This window comes from Osmerus mordax, chromosome 23 (genome assembly GCF_038355195.1).
Source record: "Osmerus mordax isolate fOsmMor3 chromosome 23, fOsmMor3.pri, whole genome shotgun sequence".
NCBI lineage: Eukaryota > Metazoa > Chordata > Actinopteri > Osmeriformes > Osmeridae > Osmerus > Osmerus mordax.
The window spans coordinates 3,167,616-3,189,168 of NC_090072.1; the positions used below are offsets into that span (position 1 = coordinate 3,167,616).

The 21,553-nt window shown below is 45.2% G+C and overlaps 3 protein-coding genes across 3 annotated transcripts; 2 read left to right on the top strand and 1 right to left on the bottom strand.

Moving 5' to 3' along the window:
• The first annotated feature begins 1,022 nt into the window (after window positions 1–1,022).
• LOC136967870 (E3 ubiquitin-protein ligase CCNB1IP1) lies at window positions 1,023–3,089 on the top strand. The gene is made up of 4 exons (XM_067261833.1): window positions 1,023–1,319; window positions 1,476–1,622; window positions 1,898–2,063; window positions 2,923–3,089. The coding sequence occupies exons 1-4, from the start codon at window positions 1,023–1,025 to the stop codon at window positions 3,087–3,089; spliced, it is 777 nt and encodes a 258-aa protein (XP_067117934.1).
• Window positions 3,090–3,298: 209 nt separating this feature from the next.
• ttc5 (tetratricopeptide repeat domain 5) lies at window positions 3,299–7,575 on the bottom strand. Its single transcript, XM_067261612.1, has 10 exons — window positions 7,505–7,575; window positions 6,768–6,900; window positions 6,178–6,389; window positions 5,850–6,000; window positions 5,529–5,620; window positions 5,362–5,418; window positions 5,016–5,162; window positions 4,528–4,742; window positions 4,160–4,304; window positions 3,299–3,705 (listed from the first exon to the last, which is right to left on the bottom strand). Exons 1-10 carry the CDS (start codon window positions 7,565–7,567, stop codon window positions 3,586–3,588), a joined length of 1,335 nt encoding a protein of 444 aa, XP_067117713.1. The 5' UTR covers window positions 7,568–7,575; the 3' UTR covers window positions 3,299–3,585.
• Window positions 7,576–7,993: 418 nt separating this feature from the next.
• On the top strand, window positions 7,994–13,543 carry mettl3 (methyltransferase like 3). Its single transcript, XM_067261743.1, has 11 exons — window positions 7,994–8,240; window positions 8,535–8,725; window positions 8,904–9,365; window positions 9,527–9,702; window positions 10,227–10,440; window positions 10,651–10,838; window positions 11,023–11,061; window positions 11,220–11,328; window positions 11,443–11,508; window positions 11,653–11,765; window positions 11,902–13,543. The coding sequence occupies exons 1-11, from the start codon at window positions 8,138–8,140 to the stop codon at window positions 12,011–12,013; spliced, it is 1,773 nt and encodes a 590-aa protein (XP_067117844.1). The 5' UTR covers window positions 7,994–8,137; the 3' UTR covers window positions 12,014–13,543.
• Window positions 13,544–21,553: the final 8,010 nt, after the last annotated feature.

A 21,553-nucleotide genomic window follows, 5' to 3' on the forward strand; every position in this document is an offset into this window, starting at 1 on the left:
AACATGGATGTGTTCCATGTTCTGTCTCCCCAGCGCACACTACTGCCTGAACCCCCGACCCCCTCCTTCCATTGCTGCGCGCGGAGCTCTATTTAAAAGGGAAAGAATAGATGGGAATCTGCGACAATGGCGCACTGGACACAGTTGAGTGAGCATCTCCGTCTCCACTCTCTCACTATGAACCCCCGGATTCACTGCTGTTCTGCACAATGCCCCTCTTTCACCCCCCGCCCTCACTCCTGTACCACGTGGAGCAGGGATAAAAGGGAGATAGAAAGAAAATACCAAATTTAAGTAGGTGTCCCACATGTATGACTTCAGTGCTTGTGCACATGAAAAAATGCAGCATATGAAACGGAAAAATATAATTGCTAACATTGTTAGAATTACATGACATTTTAACACAAAATGAATCAGGGTGCCACGGTTTTCTAATCAGATCTGTAAAATGTAAAAAATAAATAAAAAGAGTAAAATGTAGACATGATGTAGTGTTATGATTGGCTATTTTTGACTACTCTCTCATTTAACCAATCAGATTACTTTTCCTGATCAGTATGCTGAACGACAGTTTAACCTGCCATTTTACTAATATAGGTTCTTTAATGTTACTTTATTATTGACGCTTCCACATTTGTCGAAGTTATTAGTCAAACATAGGTAAACACTGTATTATCATTCATGCATGGATTTTAGGGCTTGGTTCAGCCTGTTTTGGGATTACAATTTAGCTAATTTACAGTAGCAAGATAGCTAGTTGATTAACAACAAACAAGACTTTGGCAAGGTAGGTAGCGAACAGTAAGATAAATTACCACATATTGCTGATGTCTGATCTACTTTTGTGATACTGTGTTATATTATCCTGTGTGGGCCCAAAGTGCATAAAGTATGATACCTATACTTCTGACAGCTTGTGCTAACTACCTGCTCGTGGTAACCACCTAGCTTGCTCGAGGAGTTCTAACCATAATTTTTTGTGATGTTCTTGTGTCCTCTTGTAGCTAACTTACTTTATATAAATGTCTCTCTGCGACGATACTCTGCTCTGCAACTTCCCGAAGTGTCGGTCTAAGTTGTGTGGATTTGCTTGGGTCACGGCCTGTTCACATGCTTTCTGCGATCAGCACGGTTCCGGTGAGTTCAGTCGATCCCCAGCGATCTGTCCCGCCTGTTCCTCTGCGCTCTCGGGGAAGCTTGACATCGTGCGAACAGAGTTGTCCCCATCTGAGGAGTACAAGGCCATGGTCCTCGCGGGACTCAGGCCAGAGACTGTGCTGGACATCAGTGCACGCGCGCTGGCCTTCTGGACTTACCAGGTTAGCGAGGATGTTTTTTTGACTCTTCAAGCACACCACTATTCAAATGGTTCGCCATTGTGTTTGATATGTGTGCAAATCCGCATGAAACGGCGATTATCACACGCTAGTGCCACCACGTGAGGATCCATGTGTGTGGGTGTGTGTGTGTGGCAGGTGCACCAGGAACGAATGTACCAGGAGTACAGCCTGTCCAGGGCAGAGGGACAGGTGAAACAGATGGAGAAGGTCCTGACCCAGCAGAACCAGAGTAGAGAACTGGAACTCGGTGCAATGAGGGGGGAGATTGCATCTCTGAAGAAGGTGCTTGTAACCTATGCATCACTGATCAATGACATTCCTAACTGGTCCTAAAACGCTTGTGTCTGTGAGCATGTCCTTGAGCAAAGGCCGTATTAGCAGGTCTGACCTAAGGCGGGTTGGCGCTGAGTTGCTCTGACTCACAAATCTCCTATGTGAAGACCTGTTGAGGACCGAACCTGCTTTTCATGCTGAACCTCTCCACCCCACTGACATCTTCTCCCTTCTTCGTTTGTCTTTTCACCACCACCTCCTCCTCCTCTCTTCCCGTCACCCAGGTGACGGATGAGTACAAGAGGAAGTACAGCGAGGTGTCGGAGCGCCTGATGGAGAGGAACAGACAGTACCAGAAGCTGCAGGGTCTCTATGACTCCCTCAGGCTGCGCAACATGGTGGTGGGGGAGAGAGAGCCAGCCCCCCACGGAGCCTCCGACTTCACCTCAGGTGAGAGGGAGAGAGAGGCAGAGAGACAGAGGGAGAGAGAGACAGAGGGAAAGAGAGGCAGGGACTTCACTTCAGGTGAGAGGGAGAGACAGAGGCAGAGACTTCACCTCAGGTGAGAGGGAGAGAGAGGCAGAGACTTCACCTCAGGTGAGAGAGAGAGGCAGAGAGACAGATGGAGAGAGAGGCAGAGACTTCACCTCAGGTGAGAGGGAGAGAGAGGCAGAGACTTCACCTCAGGTGAGAGAGAGAGGCAGAGAGACAGATGGAGAGAGAGGCAGAGACTTCACCTCAGGTGAGAGGGAGGCAGAGACTTCACCTCAGGTGAGAGGGAGAGAGAGGCAGAGACTTCACCTCAGGTGAGAGAGAGAGGCAGAGAGACAGATGGAGAGAGAGGCAGAGACTTCACCTCAGGTGAGAGGGAGGCAGAGACTTCACCTCAGGTGAGAGGGAGAGAGAGGCAGAGAGACAGAGGGAATTTTAGGTATATGTTTATTGTATGCACCTTCCTGCCAAAGCAAATTCCTTGTCTGTGCAAACTTTCATGGCGAATAAATCCCTTTCTGATTCTGATTCTGGGAAGGGGACAATCCTTATTGTAGATGTTTTTTTTACATTGATAATTTGCTGTGTATGATATCCATCTATACAAAGCAGTCCTTGGTAACTAGTAAAGGAAGGAAATACAGGAATACATTGAGAGAATGCAGGAAACTATGCAAACAAAACACTTGAGACAGAACACAAAGAAGCACGTATACTGTAGGGACAACAGGGTGAACACAGGATGAAGTTAGTTGATGGATTAAAGGGGAAAACGCCTTGACAACAGGAGACACTGAACCTCCTGCGTGTTCCCCAGGGGTGGTCAGGCAGCCCTCCCCCAGAGGAAGCCCTTCATTCCTGGGCATGGGCCCCGAGGGGGACAGCCGCCTCTTCTCCTCCCTGGAGCCCGAGGGTGCGAGGACCTTCTTCCAGTTCAGCTCCCCAGCCAGAGAGAGAGGACGTTGCTTCATCAAGAAGCACTGAGTGAGCCTACTGGTCATAACTGTCGGTTGAGAGGTTTGTCATCTGACGGTTAGATGAATTACAGGTTCTTTGGTTATTGTTTACTGTTGCTGTTTTGTTTTTATTATCGTGTTCTTAAAGTTTTATAAATGATTGTGAAAATATCTTTATTACTAATGCTTGTATTTGTGTGAAGTTCTGTCTGGTTTGGAAGAAATGATTAGTCTTCATTCTTTGTGGGAAGTTTGTTTTATTCTTTTTAAAAGCATTGTCGTCACAGTTGTCATTGTCATTTTTCTCATTTACAAAAATCCACTTGTCTCCCACCCAGAGCAACGGAATACAAAAGGAAGAAATATTTATAAATATGTACAAAGGGTTTGTCTAAAGACTATTCAAAGTGTCTACTATTTACAGGAAGTCAAACATTACAGGCACACAGTTTTTCTTTTTTTAACATATAAATCATGCTTCTTTCTGGCTCTTAGCCTTTCATGTATCCTTTCCTCCACCCCTCTCATTCGCTCTGAGGCTTGTAGCTAACCGACGCAGCCGTCTGACTCTGGGCGTTCTGTTTCTTTCCGTTCACGATCAGGAGCAGAGGAGAGTCCACTCGTATACTCCGGAAATCAAAAGACTGTCAGGGAGATAAAAGAAACCAATACGTCAGATAATTCAAAGTGGGAGTTTTTTTTAAGTGCGGAGTAAAAGTATTTATCTACACTAGACGTATGTAAAGCCAAATCAGAATCAGAATGGGTTTTATTCGCCATGAAAGTTTGCACAGACAAGGAATTTGCTTTGGCAGGAAGGTGCAAACATTAAACATATAGGAATCTAAAATTTAAATATGAGGACTAACTATACTAAGGGTACATAACTAGCAATGGAATTAGATTAAAATAAACTACAATAAAATATAAAATAAATAAATACAGTGTTAGAAGATTATATGCATCGAAGGAAAGGTACATAAACATGCTATGTAGTGTGTAGACTGTGCAGCCGTTACATGTTTAGCATGTAGGATATTCAGGTATTGTTCGTTCCGTGTACTGTAGCAGGATTGTGTGTAGGCCACAGACACAGACCTGGCCGTTGTGCGCTACGCTGTGGCGTTTGACCTGGGGCTCCGGGACGACAACAGAGTCTCCTATCAGCACCCCCCAGCTGTCCGCCGTGTTGTACACCATCACCACGCAGCACGTCTCATCGCTGTCCACCATGCCAAACGTACTGAAGGGAGGGAGGGAAAAAGAGGGAGATGCCTCTGTTTACTTTCTCATGTATACAGAAGGCAAAGTCCATGCTTGAGCCAGAAAAGTGATTTGCATTCCTACTTTCCATAAATTTAAATACACAGAGAGAGAGCTAACCACTGATGAAAGAGTAGCCTTATGTAGACAAGAGACTGAACTGTGAATGGAGGGATCAACTCAACCCCCGAGGGTGAACTCACAAGGCCATGCGTCCTTCGGAGGCCAGACTGAACACCACCTTCCCCAGGGCGGCCACCCCGGCGTTGTGGCCGTGAGTCAGGGAAGACAGCAACCGGGGCTCCAGGCTCCCAACTCGGCCTGTGGGGGAGCGGAACTGAGGGTGGGAACATGGCCCCAGGGCTGAGGTGCTTAGGTTGGACAGCATGGTTCTCAAACGACGCGCCTTCACTTTGCCCTGGGGATGAAAGGAGGGAAGAGTTATACAAGTAGAGAGGAAATGTAATAGCATGCTGCCACCTACTGGGTGGCAAGAAAACTGCAAAACACTTATCAGGTCATCTCTTCCAATGAAAAGGTCGTTATTCCAATACACCTAAACGATCAACTAGAATCTCTATTTAGCACTCATAACTCTACGGTATGACGGTTCTCTAAGTGAAAGATGCCTTTGTGGGTGTTAATGTCTGGGTGATGTCGCCTGTGTGTGTGCGACCTTCATCGGTCCCACCTTGTTCTCTGTGAGCTCTGTGACCTTCCTCAGGTACTCCAGCAGCTGCCTCTCCCGCTCCGGAGGCTCCTCCCACCCAGGGTCCAGGGCCGCCGCCCGGCTGTACCCGCCCAGCGCCGACCCAAACATCTCCTCGTACTGGAACAGCTGAGGGGGGGAGAACGATCAACCAGGAACCGTCATTATTAGAATTCACAAGGGCGAGGCCACTGACTGGAACACGTAGTACAGGTCAAATATCGGTGTGGTTTGCTGAGTGGAAGGTTTTCAGTAAACAAATGAAAAAATATATACAGTAGTACCTCAAATACAGGAATTTTTACAGAAGCACAAATGTGTGACAGACCGTAGCTCGGTTGAAGTGCAGGTCAGGGTTAGAGGAAGCTGCTCTATCCACTTTCTCCTGAAAGACAGAAGAAAAAAAAAAAGAGTTGGTACTTCTGTAGACACCAGTAAATGTAAAAGAAACTGCTTTGGAAAAAGAGATCTGAGCTCGATGTGTTATGTACTCACAGACTGGGCGTAGGCACTCAGAGCCTGTTGAGACATCTGTGGGTTTTGTCCGCAGGTGAAGAACAGAGATATATAGGCATTCCCCAGGATGTCTGTCAACGTAACAACAAACAACACACATAAAATATATATATATATTTTTTTACAGTTTACCAGATTTAATAGATGCTTTCCTCTGTTCTGCACGGTGAATGAGAGATACCTCCTTCATTGAAAAACGTGCTGGATAAAAATCCTCAGCTCTGTTAACACACAAACACGCACACACACGCTCTTTCGTTTCTCAAGCATCCTGCTGCCCCGCCCCACACACACACTCACACCAGGAGGTCCCGTCCGTGACGTCCAGCTGCACGGCCTGCCTGGCCATGTCCACGCTCTCCAGTACCCGCTTGCCCTGCTCATCGCTGCCCCCTCCTGGCAGCTGCCGCAGCACCATGGACAGGCTGCGCAGGGACACCTTGTTCTTACTCTGGAAGGGGAAGCGACAGAGTTCAGATAAAGACCAGAAGTGTAGAGTTCCAACGGTATTACAGCGGTTAGTTCCAAGGGACAATTTACATTTTAAAAGACACGCAAAACGCAGTCCAACTCACGCATCATCTCAACTTCAACATGGCATGATTTCTATGGCGTCGTTCCACCTCACCTGCTGCAGAGCTCCAGTGAAGCAGGTCTTGGCCGTGGTCAGGTCTCCCTTCTTCCAGTACTGCTCCCCTAGGGTGTTCCATCCCTCCACCAGCCCCGGCTCCAGCTTCACAGCCCGGGACAGGCAATCCTCCGCGGTGGGACTGAAGGCCGGGGCCACGCTCAGACACCGGCCCTTCAGCAGCAGAAACTCGGCACTGTGCCTGTGAGACTCTGGGGGCGGAGGAGCAACATTAAAGAATCTCCACAGTTAACAAGCTTTTCCTAAACTTGATATTGCATGGAAGCTTGGCATGTTGCGCATGCATCGTAAATGGTTGCAATGCTACCCTGCAAATCATTGGGCAGCTCATTTAACAAGGGATAACTTCTTCTTGCTGCAGTGATCTTTACCCGGGAGTCAGTTGGCTGAGTGGTGAGGGAGCCGGGCTAGTAATCCGAAGGTTGCCAGTTCGATTCCCGGTCATGCCAACTGACGTTGTGTCCTTGGGCAAGGCACTTCACCCTACTTGCCTCGGGGAGAATGTCCCCGTACTTACTGTAAGTCGCTCTGGATAAGAGCGTCTGCTAAATGACTAAATGTAAATGTACCTTCTTTCTCCAGTAGTTTCTTGAGTGCTTTCTCCATCTCCACGGTGACATCATTCTGTTTCCTCTCAGCATCTTCCACATTGTGCGTCTCAAAGTAATGGTCCCTAAAATTGTACAATTCATCCACAATGACCTAAACCAACGAGAAAGGGTATATATATTTTTTTTTTTACAATTAAGCACAATCAATATAATATCATTGAACAAAAGATCATGTCTAGCTCATCTGAGACAAAGCAGATCCAAGATAGACACTAGATGAAGCCAGGACGTTCCATGTGTGAATGTGTCGCAAAATGACAGAAAGGTGACACGGCACTATGGCTGCATGGCTGGTCAACCATCTGGATTGCTAGCACCACAGCAGGCCCTGGATAGCCCATGTACAGTACAGCAGCCTCTATCGTACAAAGGAATCAGCAGCGTAGTAGCTAGTAGCTAGCATCCCGATGCGCAGGGCAGATCAGCACATGTAGGCAGATTCCCACCGATGCTGCACATTTTTTGAGGTCTATAGCCAGCGAGTCTCAAGTTTATTATCTTGTATTCAGCACCACATTTGGACGATTATCCTGACAGTTAGTGTCAGTTGTTATAGTAACGACTATGCACTTTCAGAAACTACAGTGGCAAACCTAAGTAGAAAGACTAGCACCAATATGTACATGCTAAATCTACTGCAGGCAATATGACAATAATCGAAGCATATGTGCTAGAGTGATAAACACAACGAGTACCTTTAACATTTGTAAATCATCTTTGTCTGTTGCAGGCTCTCCATCCTTCTCCACTTCCGCCATCTTTTCCAGTGGTTGTTGTAGAAAAGCAGCAAGAGAAGAAGAAAATTGTAGAATGGAATGAAAACATGCCATCTGGTGGCGCTGAAAATAACTGATGGCTGCTGTAAAAAGGCTTACAATTTTTAGTATTTATTATTTAGTCAGCATGAATATAGTTTGAGAATATCTATTGGAATTAATGTACACAACATAGTTTAATTGATATTGTTCAATTGAGCAAATTACTTCTAAGATTTGTTTTCCCGGAAGTCATTCCTAACAGGAAATGTGTCCATTGCCGAAACACACCGACTCGTGTTCCACAACGTTCCTACATTTCTTGTTTTGTGCACAGACTGTTTTTAGAAGAATCAGTAAAACTGTGAATATATAATACGAATACAATATTTTTGGTATAATTTTTTTCAATCTATGTGTACAGTACATATTGTTGTAGCGCCCAACGTTGTAGTTCTGGGCATGTAGAGCCTCTTTTGTTGGTGTACCGCATTATCGCTTGTTAATTTGCAAATGTAGGAGGGTCCTGCACTTCCTATTTTAGTTTTACAATAACATTTACAGTCTCGGACGATGTCGGACACATGGAGCAACATTCAGGCACACAAGAAGCAGCTGGACTCGCTTCGAGAAAGACTCCAACGACGACGGAAAGACCCCACGCAACTTGCTGCAGGTAACAGACTAGCGAAAGGCGGGATTTGGCATGACCACTGTGTAAAATGGTATCCAAACAATACTGGTTGGCTAGTGACCTAGAGTTCACAACGAGACCTTTGTGGTCCGACCCTCTACCCGATTGTTATAACTATACATTAGGTCATTGGATACGGATGATTAAGTGTCGCCAAAATAACGTAATAACTTCATCTGTAACGTAGGTTATTAACGAACATGCACTGCCCATGTTACGCGAGCTGAAAAAAAAGTAATGCTTCCTATGTGATGCTTGCGTGTCTCCGCTTCCCAGAGGTGGGCGGCAGCTCAGACGGGGCTACAACCAGAAGTGACAGCCCTGGACCGTCCGTCCTGAGCCCCCAACCGGAGGAGACGGAGCGCCCGCCGGACCCTGAGCTGGAGAAGAGGCTGCTTGGTTACCTCTCTGACCTCAGTCTCTCACTCCCCACAGACTCCCTGACCATCACCAATGACCTCAACACGGTAAGTGGAAATTGCGTCAGATGTTATTTCGTGTTGTACTTGAACTAGATAAAGAGAGGAGGAGAGATCTAAACTTCTGTCCTTAAGGCAAACTTCGTGGTATGCCTCCCCTGTCTCTCTCAATCCCGTCCTCTCCGAGCCTCAACCTTCCATGACCAGTTGTTGATTTATTTTTCAGTCAGAAACTCCGGTCACTCATGGCTGCATCCAAAGCCTCCTCCTCAAGTTCTCTGCCCAGGAGCTGATAGAGGTCCGACAACCTTCCCTGGTCTCTTCATCCTCCACATCGTCCTCGCCCTCCACTCTGGTCATCTCCGTGGACCACACTAAACTTTGGGCCATGATGGGGGGTGGGGCCATAGCCCATAGAGCTGGAGTTAAGAGGAAAGCAGAGGACCAAATTCACCATAAAAGAGTACCAGGCTCCTCCCCTTCTCTTCAGAATCCACCCTCCCCTCCGCCCACATCCTCCATCTCCCTGGCGCCAGCTTCTTCCTCCCAGATGGCCGGGTCCTCTGGCGGTGGAGGAGGCGGGGCGGATAAGAAGGGAAGGACCAATAAGGGGCCGTCGTCTCACCTGGACATGGAGATAGAAAACCTCCTGAACCAACAGTCCACCAAGGAGCAGCAGTGCAAGAAGGTGGGGATGGAGGGGAGAAGGAACAAAGCAAATGTATTTCAGTCGCATAAAAATGTTGCTGTGTTCACACTTTCTGGGATTCTTGTGATGAGTGGCCATTGTTTGGTAGTTGACGTGTCTGTGTGTGTGTGTCTGTGTGTGTCTCCGTGTGTGTCCGACAGGTGAGCCGAGAGATCCTGGAGCTGTTGAACACCAGCACAGCCAAGGAGCAGTCCATCGTCGAGAAGTTCCGATCGCGGGGGCGGGCTCAGGTCCAGGAGTTCTGTGACCACGGGACCAAGGAGGAGTGTGTCAGGTCCGGGGACACTCCCCTGCCCTGCACCAAGCTACACTTCAGGTAAGTGCTTCTCAACCATCCCCCTGCATCTCTCCATGGTCTGAGCCTGGTAATTTTTATTCTCGTATCTAATAATCCAGAGTGGCTTTTTTATGGATATTTTTTGTTGAGGCTGAACTACTTGTTCAGTCAACTCTCATTCACTAACATATCCTGACCTTAGATATTTTTTGTAATATCTAAAGAGCTGCAGTTGATGGCTTATTACATCTGTAGATCTGTTAAGGCCCCTCAAGTGTTTCCCTTGTGATTGGTTAATGTACGCTTGATATTGACCCATCCCATCTGGGGCGTCAGGTGGCTGAGAGGTTAGGGAGTCGGGCTAGTAATCTGAAGGTTGCCAGTTCGATTCCCGGCCGTGCAAAAGTGACGTTGTGTCCTTGGGCAAGGCACTTCACCCTACTTGCCTCGGGGAGAATGTCCCTGTACTTACTGTAAGTCGCTCTGGATAAGAGCGTCTGCTAAATGACTAAATGTAAATGTAATCTCATTAGCTGAACCTTGTCCTTCTACCCATCACTCAGGCGAATCATCAACAAGCACACAGACGAAAGCCTGGGGGACTGCTCCTTCCTCAACACGTGCTTCCACATGGACACCTGCAAGTACGTCCACTACGAGATCGACGCCCCCCCGGAGATGGAAGGGGGTCTCCTGGGCCCTCAGGGAGGGGCGACAGAGCTGGGCCTACACCAGGGGGACGCCGACAGCAATGTGGGGAAACTGTTCCCCTCACAGGTGAGATGGGCTTCACGGGGACAGTAGAGGAGGATTAGAAGGAAGGTAATGTTTGGGAGTTACCTCGGCAACCGCTATGTACCTGCTCATCCTAGGGCTTTTAGAAAAATAGGGGGAAAGATACAGGATAAGAGTTTGAGAGAGACTTAAGTGAGATGGGTGTATGAGCTTGTTTTGGGTGTGTCTGTGTCTGACTTCGTCCTCGTCCAGTGGATCTGCTGTGACATCCGTTACCTGGACGTGTCCATCCTGGGGAAGTTTGCTGTGGTGATGGCCGACCCCCCCTGGGACATCCACATGGAGCTGCCCTACGGAACACTGACGGACGACGAGATGCGGAAGCTCCACATCCCCTTGCTCCAGGACGACGGCTTCCTCTTCCTCTGGGTGACTGGCAGGTGGGACCACCAATCAGATCGCAGTGTAGTATGACAGTGTCACCGGATGGGACAGCTACTTGAATAGTGAATTGAGAATGGAATTCTTAATACTCTCAATCCGTGTACTGATTCTGTTTTTGTGTTGTACTGTGTGTACATGTCATCTATCATGTTATTGATTTGCCTTGGTCTATCTCAATAGGGCTATGGAACTTGGCAGAGAGTGTCTCAATCTTTGGGGGTGAGTTTAGCTCTGTTCTGTTTATTTGCTAGAACAGTAACACATCAAAGTCAGGTCTGGATAGGGATACATGCTCCAGGTTCAACTGCCTCTCTCTCTCCTTATCATTTACTCTCTCGTTCTTTCTCTGACTTGATCTCTCTGTCTCTCTCTCTCAGCTATGAGCGTGTTGATGAGATCATCTGGGTGAAGACGAATCAGTTACAGAGAATCATCCGTACCGGAAGGACTGGTCACTGGCTCAACCATGGGAAGGAGCACTGCTTAGTGAGTGTGTGCGTGTGGTGTTCTATGGTGTGTGTGTGTGTGTGGTGTTCTATGGTGTGTGTGTGGTGTTCTGTTGTATGTGTGATTCTACATAATATGCGTGTTTGGTTATAGGTTGGTGTGAAGGGAAATCCCCAGGGATTCAACCGAGGGCTGGACTGTGATGTCATCGTTGCTGAGGTGAGGGTCTTAATGAGTTCATTTACTTTTAAAAGTCTTGTTTTATCTACCTGTATATGTATCCCTTTTTATCTCATTCCTGTAGTATTTACTATTATGTATTAATATAACTTCCTATCTCTTCGTCCTTTCTTCCTGTCTCAGGTGCGCTCCACTAGTCACAAGCCGGATGAGATCTATGGGATGATCGAGAGACTGTCGCCAGGGACCAGGAAGATCGAGCTCTTTGGTCGCCCCCACAACGTTCAGCCCAACTGGTGTGTGTGTGTGTGTATACAGATGTGTTGCACGCTTCTACTGCTAAGCAATGTTCATTTGTGTATTTGAAATCCTTCACTCTCTTCACCCACTCTCACTACTTCTGTCTCTCTCCTTTTTCTCTCTCTCTTTCAGGGTCACTCTTGGCAACCAGCTGGATGGCATTCACCTCTTGGACCCTGATGTTGTGGCTCGCTTCAAGAAGCAATACCCCAACGGAGTCATCTCCAAACCCAAGAACATGTAGGGATCAGGTGTGGCCGTCATCTCCTGCCCTGAGTCATGTGATGAGCCAAGTAGCCAATGACAACCCAGGAAAGGACACAGTTTTCTTGGTCAGCTACGGACTGCCTTTCATGTTAGGTTTGTTTTTTTATATATATTTTTTTTACTGATTTCAATGTTTTTGTAGTAAAAACTATTGGGAGTATGTTTGTCTATGACATGTAGATTGCAAAAGATGAACTGAGAAAGAATAAACGTCTGTCATAAATCTGTCCTTTTAGCAAAAACACATTTCACTTCAATGCACAATGAATTCACACCAAATCCACGGTTGCTTTCCATTTGATTGTAATTACCTTGTTAGTACATTTGTTTGTGTCAATGGCAACAAATATATTGTACACAAATCGAGGTGTGGGGGAAAAATGTTTGCTCTATCTTCACACACAATTAAATTGTCATTTTTCTTCACAGTCATTAGGCATCGCCATTCAGTTCATGAATCCTTTTCCCATACAATCTTGCCCTTACTCGAAAGCTACATCTATGCTTTGTACAAAAATATAAATTTATAAAATTCTGTTATAGGAGAGAAAGTGTTACGATGCTACTTTTGAATTAAGAAAAGGACAGTAAAGTTAAGGTTAGGTTAGAGGAAAGTAAAGGAAACCCCAATTTAAACACCAAAACATACATTTTTGGGGTTGTTGGTTATTGTTCTCAATTCATTGATGTTATTCCCAGGTGCTTTTACATGCTAAAATCTACATATGTGTACAATTTCTTCTTGTAACAAAAACACTTAATATCTGGGTTATACAAAATAATTCTGCCACATTTCCCTTCATTTTGAAAGATTGTTAGAAAAGGCACAAACACATTTCTGTCTCCTTCAACAGAAAGACAACTGAACAGTAAAAGACAACCCCTTTTTTCTTTTCTAATAATGGCAGCAATTACAACAGTTAAAGCATTGGAGTGTGTCATGTTCAGTACTCGGCCTACATCATCTGGACACGCGTTGCAGTGACGTCTAAGTTGTGCAAACTCAAAGTCAGTAACTTCCGGTCTAACTCATTAAAAATTGAAAACACACAAAAAAGACTTTGTTCCAAAGCTGCATAAAGAATAGAAACAGGATGTGACACAATTCAAAAAGAGGGGAAGAGAAAGCCAACCTTTTAAAAAGAAAATGAATCTATTAATAATGCACTTAGTTGGTAATGAAGGTGTAAACAATCTCCAATTTGTTCTCCTCTCATCACCCGGACAACCAGACATCTCCCACTCAAGAGTAAGACGAGTTACAATGTGCAGAGCAGAAATCCACATCCTAATAATCTAAAAAAAACTAAAACGTACAATTGTAGAACTTAGCTCTAAGACCAAAACCCCCGACATCTTCAGTCTCCACTACACAGCCTTCAGCCTTGGGAAGAAGCTTCGCTCTGCTATCTCTAGCTCCAGCTTTACAGTCACTGCAAGGGATGGCGCACTGTGGCGGTTATATGTCACTGTGTTACAGGTGTGTGTAACCTAATAGGGCCTCGGGCCCCGCGTTGCTAGGGCGATGACAATGACAGAAAGGGGGAGGGGGGGGGTTTAAAACGATGATGATGAGGAGGAGGAGGAAGGTTCATCAGTTTGTGGCGTCCACGGCGTTGATGTTGCTGTTCATCTGGTGCCTGAAGGAGAGGCGTGCCTTAGTGGAGAAGTAGATCTGAGAGCCCCTCTGGCTGCCCTCCCCGTCGCTGCTCCACGACGCCGTGGACGACAGGCGTGGCTTCATCTCCTCTACTGGCACTGGAGGGAGGGAAGAGGAGAGAGGACAGAGAGGGAGGGATGGGGTAGGGAAGATGGAGGGATGGGGAGAGGGAGGGAGGGATGGGGTAGGGAAGAGGGAGGGAGGGATGGGGTAGGGAAGAGGGAGGGAAGATGGAGGGATGGGGAGAGAGAGGGAGGGATGGGGTAGGGAAGAGGGAGGGAAGATGGAGGGATGGGGAGAGAGAGGGAGGGATGGGGTAGGGAAGAGGGAGGGAATATGAGGGATGGGGAGAGAGAGGGAGGGATGGGGTAGGGAAGAGGGAGGGAAGATGGAGGGATGGGGAGAGAGAGGGAGGGATGGGGTAGGGAAGAGGGAGGGATGGGGAGAGAGAGGGAGGGATGGGGTAGGGAAGAGGGAGGGATGGGGAGAGAGGGAGGGAAGGAAGGAAGGGATGGAGGGAAGGAAGGAAGGGATGGAGGGATAGGAATTAATTTGCTGTAGAAACAAACTTAAAGCACGTCCCTGCATGCAACCTTGCACAAGAGGATTCCGTGAAACTGTTTTACATGCATGACGATATGTTATGATTAAGCCTCAGGCATGACTTTGTATAAGATATGGTGTAATAATGATCTAACTCTCACAGGTTGAGTGGCAGGCAAATTATTGGAAATGTATGCAATTCAATGGAAAACTTAAAGATTTGACATTTCATAATATGAGCTCAAAGCTCTCGCATTTCTCACACTTTGACTGCAGACCTGGCTATGAAATGTTACCTTATAAAACGCATCTCATTCTCATGTATTTCAAAAGATTTTATAATGAATGAGTCCGTTAAGTAACTACTTGCAGTACTGAAGTGACCTTGAGATAAGGGGAAGCATGCTGTTCTCTCACCTGCCTCTGGAGGGCGCTGTGTGCTCTTACAGCGCTCTTTACAACGCCTGTAAAAAGGAAAGCACTGGAGAACCTTCACACCCATGGATAAGTTCTGAGGAAAGAGAGACAGAACCGTTGAATAGAGAGGTAAACTAAGGTAGTCATGCATTGGAGTGTCCATTTATACTGTTTAGATAATCATGAGGAATGTGTCAAAACAGTAGCAGAAGTTCTCAGCACAGCGTAACCCGATCCAACCAGTTATCTTAAGTGTTTGTACAACGTGGAAGAAATGTACACAGCTAACAGATTTGTCATTGGATGTGGTGACTGAGCCTGTTTACCTTTTCCCAAATATGGAAGACCATGAAGTCATTGTGTCTGTGTGTTATCACGCTGGGGAGTCAGATGGCTGAGCGGTTAGGGAGTCGGGCTAGTAATCTGAAGGTTGCCAGTTCGATTCCCGGCCGTGCAAAATGACGTTGTGTCCTTGGGCAAGGCACTTCACCCTACTTGCTTCGGGGGGAATGTCCCTGTACTTACTGTAAGTCGCTCTGGATAAGAGCGTCTGCTAAATGACTAAATGTGAATGTAAATGCTCCTCTGTCAAACCAGGCTTTCATGAATAGAGAGTCTGATGAAGGCTTCTTATCTCATCACAGGGTCAAAGCATAATCGAATTAGTCCAGTCACTCTCTCAGAAAGGACAAGGCGCTCAGCGGTGCTAATCTCTGTCCTTGTGTCTGGCCTGCTACGCACGGTTGACACCAAGCAGACATGCCACACTAGAACTACCCTCCCTCAATCCATTGGACGTCAATAGACGCCAACTGATGAAGGAAACAATGAACCTCTGTTCATTACGGGGGGGTTTGGAGGGGGTCTGACCCCCCTAATTAACACTCGGACCCCCCCAAAAGAGGTCAAAACAACAGGTTGGGGGGGTCGATACATGCCCTGGAGAAGAAGTTGTCCCCCCCAATTGTCATTGTATAATTCGCACTCTGATTACAGAGGTAATACACATTCATTCTCGCCCCTTCTAGGTAGACAAGCAAGCAGGCAGATCGTATCATAGAAAGCACCAACAACTTGTATTGGTCATGTCTGCAAGATATACAGCAACTAATCCTCATTCCTCGCTATCTCTGTTAGTTCATCTCTGTGTTGTGCTGTGTGACACACTTGTCTAAACATGTACAGGAAGTGATTAAATTTAGATTTTCTTGTTGGAAGGCGTACAGTAGGTAGGTGTCCTACTTTCCCCCCTGCTTTTGTGTCTCATTAACAATGTCATGTATTGATAACAGTGCCACATTACCTGGTTTCCCCAGGGCCGAGATCGGAGCTACCAGGGCTCACTGCTGTTCTTTGATCTGAGATCTACTTACTGTCTGTCATAGGCTTGATTTATGTCTGTTGCAGGACTGGTTCATCTCCAGTATCAACAGGTGCATGTTTGAATGCCCTTGTGTACAGTATATTAGCTCTGGTACTGTATATTACCTTGTGTACTGTTTACTATCTCTGGTACTGTATATTAGCTTGTGTACAGTATATTAGCTCTGGTACTATATATTAGCTTGTGTACTGTATATTAGCTCTGGTACTGTACATTATCCCTTCTTCTTCTGCCCTTGTCTATCTGTCCTTGCCTCCATTGAAGAACAAGACATATTCACACGTCATCTTAATCAGCATTGCTTGTTATAATCCAGATACACGTGTGCTGTTACCATCATGACTGTTTAGCCGTCGCCTGTCGTATTAGCTGCCATTATTAAAAATAGAAAAAAGACTTATCAAAGAAATCTTGACACAGTGTATGGTGTAGCTTCTTGTAGGTGAGGTGTTTTCGTTTTAACATGCGGGTTGAGATGTCGAGAAGGATCTTGTCATCTGCTATGGAATTCTTCCGGGAATAAAAAGAAATGTGTATGCCAGAACTTAAAGGGTAACCTGACAAAAGTGTGTGAGGAACTGTTTCCTTTAAATTTACATTTGACATTTAGTCATTTAGCAGACGCTTTTATCCAAAGCGACTTATAAGAGAGAGCTTTACAAAAAGTGCATAGGTCAATGATCCTAAACAACGAGATAGCCCCAAAAACATTGCGAGTAGCCAGAACATGAAGCATACATTGTGAAAAGCAAATACTGAGTGCCAATGGGTGGAACCAGAGGAGCATGTAGTTTAACACATTTCAATGGAACAACATGATCCTCGAAAGTGCTATAGTAGTTTCAGTACCATGGAACTCAATTGAGTTTGTTGTTGTACGGGTGACGTACAAAGGAGAGAAAAATAAAAAGGGTGGGCAGGAAAAGATAACAAAATGGTTCTTGTAGAACACACTGTGCAGGGTTGGTTCTCAGACAGAATTTCCCATGGTCCAGAGTTGCACAGCCAAAAATTATTGGTGTATTAATAACCTCACTCAACACACAATTAAACATATATATTTTCTAAACTGAGTTTGAACACACACACACAAACTCCTTCTCTCCCTCCCTCCCTCCCTCCCTCCCTCCCTCCCTCCCTCCCTCCCTCCCTCCCTCCCTCCCTCCCTCCCTCCCTCCCTCCCTCCCTCCCTCCCACTCACACACTCACACACTCACACACACAGGTCACTGTTGAGGAATTTTGGGCCCAGGTCATTATTACCCAAGTAGCTCAGGGGGTCTGGCAGAGAACAGGCACTACTGAACCCAGAATAAAAAACAACAAACAGTCATGTAGATCTCTGCCCAGATAAACAGTCAACCAAACAGTCAGTCTGCCCAGAGGAACAGCCAGTAAGTCTACCCAGATAAACAGTCAACCAAACAGTCAGTCTACCCAGAGGAACAGCCAGTAAGTCTACCTAGATAAACAGTCAACCAAACAGTCAGTCTGCCCAGAGGAACAGCCAGTAAGTCTACCTAGATAAACAGTCAACCAATCAGTCATTCCACCCAGAAAAACAGCCAGCCAGCCCAAGGATCAAACTACAATACGCTGCTGACATTAAACTTGGAAGGAAACGTGTAGAACAGTGGGCCCCGGGCTTTTAGCTCCAGCCCCCTCCCTTCTGTTTTTTTTCTCTTGCTAGCGACACGACCCCCCCCCCCCCCACAGGCCTGCAGAGACGTGAGGGACGTGCAGCTCGGTGCTCTCCTACTCACACAGGGTCACCCAGACACTTCGTCATTCTGCTAGGATTGCTCAACTGCAGATACGCACATTGGAGCTACACTTGATACATTTAAATGAAAGATATACAAGATGCAGAAAGGCATACGAAATAGACTGAGGTTATTGGTTGGTTGTTTAAATGATTGATTGGTAGACTGTTTGTTTGATTGATTGGTAGATTGATTGACAGATAAACTGTTGTAGTATCCTTCAGTGAAACTTTTGTGATCGATGAGTGTGTGTCAGAGAGTGCGATAATGAAAGAAAGAAAGACCTATGTGTGTGTTTCTGGCACTGATTGGAGTTCACATTGTTTACTGGAGAGATGCCAGCTTCATTATTTAATGAATCAACACAGCTCCACTATCTCCTTACTCAGCTACATGGCCGCTTTACTCAACTCGAACCACAATATCTCTGCATGTGTCTATAATACAATACAATGAGGGGTACATTTTGTCATCAGATCAGAACTAAGATTTGTATTTTGAAGTCATCTGTGCAACTCTGCACATAGAGTACCTGTAGAAGGATGTTTATCTACTGCTGGACCTTGCCCTTTCCATTTCAACCCTGTTTCTAACCCCTTGTGGGAAACAGAGGTGTATAGGCCTGTGCTTTGTAACATGCCTCATCAAGCCCCAGCCTCAGATCCAGCCTCAGATCCAGCCTCAGATCCAGCCTCAGATCCAGCCTCAGATCCAGCCTCAGATCCAGCCCCAGCCTCAGCCCCAGCCCCGGCATCAGATCCATCCTCAGCCTCAGAAGCCAGCCTCGAAGCCAGCCTCAGACCCAGCCTCAGACCGAGCCTCAGACCGAGCCTCAGACCCAGCCTGTTGCAACTATTGGTACCCACAAATTTGGAGACCTCCCTAGACCTGCAGTCCAAAATGAACAAACTGTTTGTTTGAAGGTGACTCACAAACCTCCCACCCTTTGACAAACCACAGAGGTTCTGGTGCAATAGAACAGAAAGTCTTTCAGCAAAGACAAACTAAACGTTTGAACAACAGGTAGGCTATTGTTATACTTTCCCAAAGGAACAGCTCTTGTCAAAAATACACTTGATTTATGACTGTTGATATCTGGAGAATTCCCAGGGAACACTAGTTCGAAGTCTTTTGTCTCAGTTAATAACAAGCATTGCATTTAAATGCTTGTTTCCCACAATATGTCAGCCAGTTGGCATGTTCTCTACAGTTAAGTTGAGGGTGCCTGTGGGAGAGGGGGTGGCAAATCCACAGAATGGAAACATGGGTTCTGAAGTAACGCACGCAGGCGAATCAGTTAAATGAAGTGACAAACGACAGCTAGACAGGCTAATGCAGGATTTAATTATCGGCTAGTAAAATAAAGAGAGTATTACTTCCATCTATCTGACTCTCTCTCTCTCTCTCCCCCCCCCCTCTCTCTCTCTAAACGCCCCCTTCTCAGTTTGTGTCACATTAGTCTCAGTCCCTCTCACTTTCTCATGTCCTGTTTTCTCTCGCTTTCGATTTCCACGGATTCACAACTTCTTCCACCTCTCTAAATAACAGCCGATAACCAAACATTTCCACTCAAACTGTTTTCTGAAAGCCGAGAGGGCGTGCCGCTAAATAATAAATAAAGTAGTGCTGTTTACGTCGCGTGTTCCACAGCATGCTCAGGAAGTCTCTGTATAAATTATTCTGTGTAAAAAAAAAAACGATCTCTTACATAAACGTTATAGCTTACATCATCGAACTTTTATAAAGATGACTGCCAAAAGCTGTGTATTAATGAATTATGATATAATACAGGGTAATCATAGGCTATTATACCCTGTGGGACAATCTACTTGAGGTTTGACAAACCCTCCTACAGCAGAAGAACGGACAAGTGTAGTTTAGCGCGCTTCTAAGAAGACTCTCCCGGACACACCTCCTCGAGCCAGTCCATAGAACTGGGTAAACACCAACGCTCCCAGTAAGCTTTAACTCTTATAAAATAGTATGTTTATTGACACTTGATTTAAAAGGTTTTGGCGTCAAGGCGGCCGCATGTGAACACTTTTCTCAGTGGCAAAAACAGCAGCGAATTATATTGGCATACAATAAACTAGAATGTGTCTAGAATATAGAATCTGTGTCAAATATAATCTATTCTCGAATTTGACTCAAAGTTGTTGACATTGTGCTCATAAAAGCTAATTTAACCTACCTGATGCTGACAGCTTGATGAGACGAGTAAAGATCAAATTTGGCACGGTCTTGAGACTTGGTTTGTCTACGTGCTCCAATAACTTCGAGATGATTTCAGCAAACAACTTTTCTTTCTGATTAAAACTTAGAAGAAACTCTGCATCAAGATGCGCGGGCTGTGTGCAGGACGGCAAACAAATTCTGGAGCGCTTGCAGAGACGAAACTTTAAATAGCAAATCCCTGGCACATGGCCATGAGACACGCCTTCCTCTCTATCTCCCCCTTCTCCTCTCTCTCCCTCTCTTTCTCCCCCCTCTTTATTTTCCTTTTATGATGATAATTCACGTGGCTAATTAATCTGTAGCCTAATTAAACAGAATCTGGTCAATCAAATACCACATGAGCTTGAAAACAATATCATAATCTTTCTCTCTTTCTTTTTCTCTCCATTCCTTTTCAGCTCTTCCTCCTAACCCCTAACTGTATTGTAACACTTTGATTAGACTACTGAACATGTTTCCACTTGAGCCATTTTTGTTCACAGGCACACAACATTGAGAAGAGCTTCTGTAACCGAAGTCACCGCCACTGGGCTGCAAGGGTTTATGTGTTGGACACTTTACATTAACATTTAGTCATTTAGCAGACGCTCTTATTTACATTAACATTTAGTCATTTAGCAGACACTCTTATTTACATTAACATTTAGTCATTTAGCAGACACTCTTATTTACATTAACATTTAGTCATTTAGCAGACACTCTTATTTACATTAACATTTAGTCATTTAGCAGACACTCTTATTTACATTAACATTTAGTCATTTAGCAGACACTCTTATTTACATTAACATTTAGTCATTTAGCAGACGCTCTTATTTACATTAACATTTAGTCATTTAGCAGACACTCTTATTTACATTAACATTTAGTCATTTAGCAGACACTCTTATTTACATTAACATTTAGTCATTTAGCAGACGCTCTTATTTACATTAACATTTAGTCATTTAGCAGACGCTCTTATTTACATTAACATTTAGTCATTTAGCAGACGCTCTTATTTTACATTAACATTTAGTCCATTTAGCAGACGCTCTTATTTACATTAACATTTAGTCATTTAGCAGACGCTCTTATTTACATTAACATTTAGTCATTTAGCAGACGCTCTTATTTACATTAACATTTAGTCATTTAGCAGACACTCTTATTTACATTAACATTTAGTCATTTAGCAGACACTCTTATTTACATTAACATTTAGTCATTTAGCAGACGCTCTTATTTACATTAACATTTAGTCATTTAGCAGACGCTCTTATTTACATTAACATTTAGTCATTTAGCAGACACTCTTATTTACATTAACATTTAGTCATTTAGCAGACGCTCTTATTTACATTAACATTTAGTCATTTAGCAGACACTCTTATTTACATTAACATTTAGTCATTTAGCAGACACTCTTATTTTACATTAACATTTAGTCATTTAGCAGACGCTCTTATCCAGAGCGACTTACAGTAAGTACAGGGACATTCCCCCGAGGCAAGTAGGGTGAAGTGCCTTGCCCAA